This window comes from Argentina silus (genome assembly GCF_951799395.1).
Source record: "Argentina silus genome assembly, chromosome: 2".
In the NCBI taxonomy this organism is placed as follows: Eukaryota; Metazoa; Chordata; class Actinopteri; order Argentiniformes; family Argentinidae; genus Argentina; species Argentina silus.
Genome location: NC_139656.1, coordinates 3,762,392 through 3,765,805, shown reverse-complemented (window position 1 = coordinate 3,765,805; position 3,414 = coordinate 3,762,392). Strand labels below are relative to the sequence as shown.

General features: G+C 42.1%; 1 protein-coding gene across 1 annotated transcript; it reads right to left on the bottom strand.

Moving 5' to 3' along the window:
* Nucleotides 1–1,945: 1,945 nt before the first annotated feature.
* On the bottom strand, nt 1,946–2,982 carry gsx1 (GS homeobox 1; the record flags this gene model as incomplete). The annotated part of the gene is given in 3 exon segments (XM_083686118.1): nt 1,946–2,298; nt 2,460–2,874; nt 2,878–2,982. Coding segments are annotated over 3 exon segments (873 nt in total).
* Between the last annotated feature and the right edge of the window lie 432 nt (nt 2,983–3,414).

Here is a 3,414-nt window from a genome sequence, read left to right as displayed (position 1 = left end):
ATCATCCAAAACCATGCGCTTTTCCCAACCAAATGTTTTTTTTAAATGCAGTCACTTGTCATAATATCCCCTGTCTTTGTAGCCTATACAGGAATTATTTCATAATAATGTTGATAGATACGAGAGTACTAATAGAATAGCCAATCAAAAACTCGATGCTTTGGGTTGCCCTTAAATTATTCTGAGAAGCCAGTTACCAAGTAGTCTATTTGGAAATAATAACCTAATAATATTCATGAAAAGCAATTGAATTGAAGTATATTAGAATTTATTTTCAGAATGGCAGCAATACATTAATTCAGTTAAGCATCAGTATAGAACACCATAACAAAATCACAGATCAACAGGAATTATATGGATAGCAAATGAGCCTCTCTTTGAATATTTATTCAAATGTACACAGTGATGAATCTGTTCATTTGCGCACTTTCATTCACTCCTTAATACACCCCGTAGTGGTTATTAACTCCCTCGCACGAGACGGATCAGGACATCGGGATGAAGCAGATTTCTGATATGACAAGAGCGTGAGCCGCTGTGTGGAGTTCCAAGGGCCCCTGCATGCTAACTTGGGGCTTTGAGAGCTCTCCCCAGGGAAAGCCTGAGAGGACCCATGAATGTCTCTTTCTTGACGGAGATTACCGACCTCGTATAGCACTTGTGTTGAGAGAGGGGAACCAGGGAATCTTTTGGAACACTTTTTACCCATATGCGCGCAGCCTTTTATATCTGTATTCATGTATCTGACAGAGCTCCACAGTTTCAATGCGGAAAGGGAAGGGACAATCTTTGTGCGTAATATTCGATCGATTCTTCCTGCTAAAAGGCGTGTAAAAGGTGCCAAGACTGTTTATCCAACAGAGTACTCGACAATCTCCTAGTCCCTTGGACAAAGAATAACCCTTGTCCTTTTCAGTCAGCTTTTTTTCTTCCAGTCTTTACTCAGTGAAAAACCCGTGCGCGCAGCAATCTAAATGACGCACATGAGTTAGCTTACTAACATAGACCTGGATTGTTTTGTGAACTTGCACAAACTAAAAAAATAAATGTGGAATAGACGTGCACCTGTTGCATCAAACACAGGGGATGGCACAGTTTAGTCAAATGAACTAACCAACTTGCCAAATGGTTATGAAAGACACATACAACACGCCGCGTAGTAGATCAAATAATATCAATACACACACATACACACACACACACACACACACACACACACACACACACACACACACACACACACACACACACACACACACACACACACACACACACTATTTATGGTGTCATTTCTTATGTATTATTTGTACCGAGTTTGTATCTCATAAAATACGCATGAACTGTGTGCATATCGTCTGTGTGTGTGTGTGCGCTCCCAGTGGTGCGCAACTGTAAACCATTTGACCAAGAGTCGAGAGTGTATCACTAAGAAATATTCTTTATTCAATTATTAACATTTTTAAATAAATAAATATTTTCAATTACACTGAAGATATAATAAGTTTGACATTGTGAGGAAACAACTCTCCACATATTTCCACATTCCATACTTCCGTCAACGTTACATCCAAATAGATGCGCTTAAAGCTAGCCAGTATTCACAATTTTTTCAAAATACTGCTATTGGTTCCCAAACATAATACTAACAAATGTTGCTGTTCATTTTGTCATTTGGGTATGTCATTATACAAATATCAATCTTGCGTGGCTGTAACAGAATCCATTTGGATTGGCAACAACGAAAAGGCCGTTTTCAGAAAAAAACTACATACAAAACGTACAACATGTATACAACTATACAATATTACAGGGCAATTTCCCTGATTATATATTCTCTCCCTATGTACAGGTGACTGAACACAATCAGAACAGTCGACTTTTTGGCTGCATTCAAAATTTCACAGGTGCCATGAGGACCAAGTCTCTGTTAGGGGTAAAGGGACATTCAGGGGGAGACGGACAAGTCTCCATCCTCTTTCCCTGATGAGGAAGGAGACATGGCGATGTCATCCTCCTCCTCCTCCGAGCATCGTGCCGATGACAGAGACGAACACTTGCAACTGTGTGAGCCCGTCCTGTGCGCGCTGCTCTTCCCTTCCTTTTTGTGTTTGACCCTGCGGTTCTGGAACCAGATCTTGACCTGCTTCTCTGACAGGTTTAGATAGGTGGCGATCTCGATGCGCCGAAGTCTGGAGAGGTACATGTTGGAGGTGAACTCTCTCTCCAACTCCAAAAGTTGTGTGCTGGTGAAAGCTGTGCGCATGCGCTTGCTGCTCTGAAGTTGGCTATTGTTGTTTTCTGTAGAAACATAGCAAATAAAGTCATTAGTTAAATGCAAAATGAAATTAGCCACAATGTAAATTTTGAAATTCCAAAGAAAACTTGCTGAGCAAATTCTATACTTTGTAAACTAAGAAGTGAGCCATAGCCATATTTGCGCATTCGAAAAGTTTACTCACCAATGGAGATGCAGTGAAATTGTCGCGGATCTGGAACTGGATAGCTTGCTTGATAAATCCCCGGGCCATGGTTGAGGTTGATGCCGGTTGAGGACGAGTGATGCCTTGATAGCGCAGAGTGACAGTATTGGGAGCCGAAGGTTGGGAACGATGCCTTGAGGAGTGGCAAGGTCGGTGGAGACGGGTGCAGCTGGGATGCGGCCATGCACAGCGGACAGAAGCACAGCAAGCCCGCCTTCCGTGAGTGGCAAGAGCCCGACAGCCCTTGTAGATGGGACGGGTGCACAGCGTAAGGAAATAAAGGTGGATTGTTCTCATTGCCTTTATCATTTGCCTCCCTCAAAATCAAGGAATCCACAAGAAAAGACCTCGGCATCTTTTCAATATTGTTGTTCAGTAGTTGATCAACTTTGTTTCAGTCTGCGTGTCCTGTCTCTGATCTGCTTGCGTCGAGGATGGACAGCGGAGTGGTGCTGAAAGGACACTGTTGCTCTTTAAATAGTTGTAGACCCGGTTCGGCCATGTGACGGTTACGCTGTGAGCGCCTAAGAGCTCTCAATAGGGTTTTGTGCCTTTTCTCTTGGCATTCACACTGCACGCTTCCCCATTATTTCACTTGTTAACTAAATGAACTGCATAATGTAGTCTATTATTGTCAGCCCCACCCACGCCGCAAGAGGCGGCAATGCCCATTCTCCCTTTTAACTCTTATTTATTATATTAAGTTTCAATAACTGGGCTATCATTTGTGAAACAAACATTTTGTGATTGTGTGCGTATCAAATTCGAGAGACCCTTTGCCTAAATAATGTGAAGAGAAGGCATCTGTATGTCCTTGCCAAATGTACTTTCACCATAACCAAGCAACAGGGTTAAGCAACAGGGTTGTGTTTACCTCTTTAAACAGGTGGCGAATATATTGTTAAATGTTGGAATAAAGTGTAGCCTACAGATC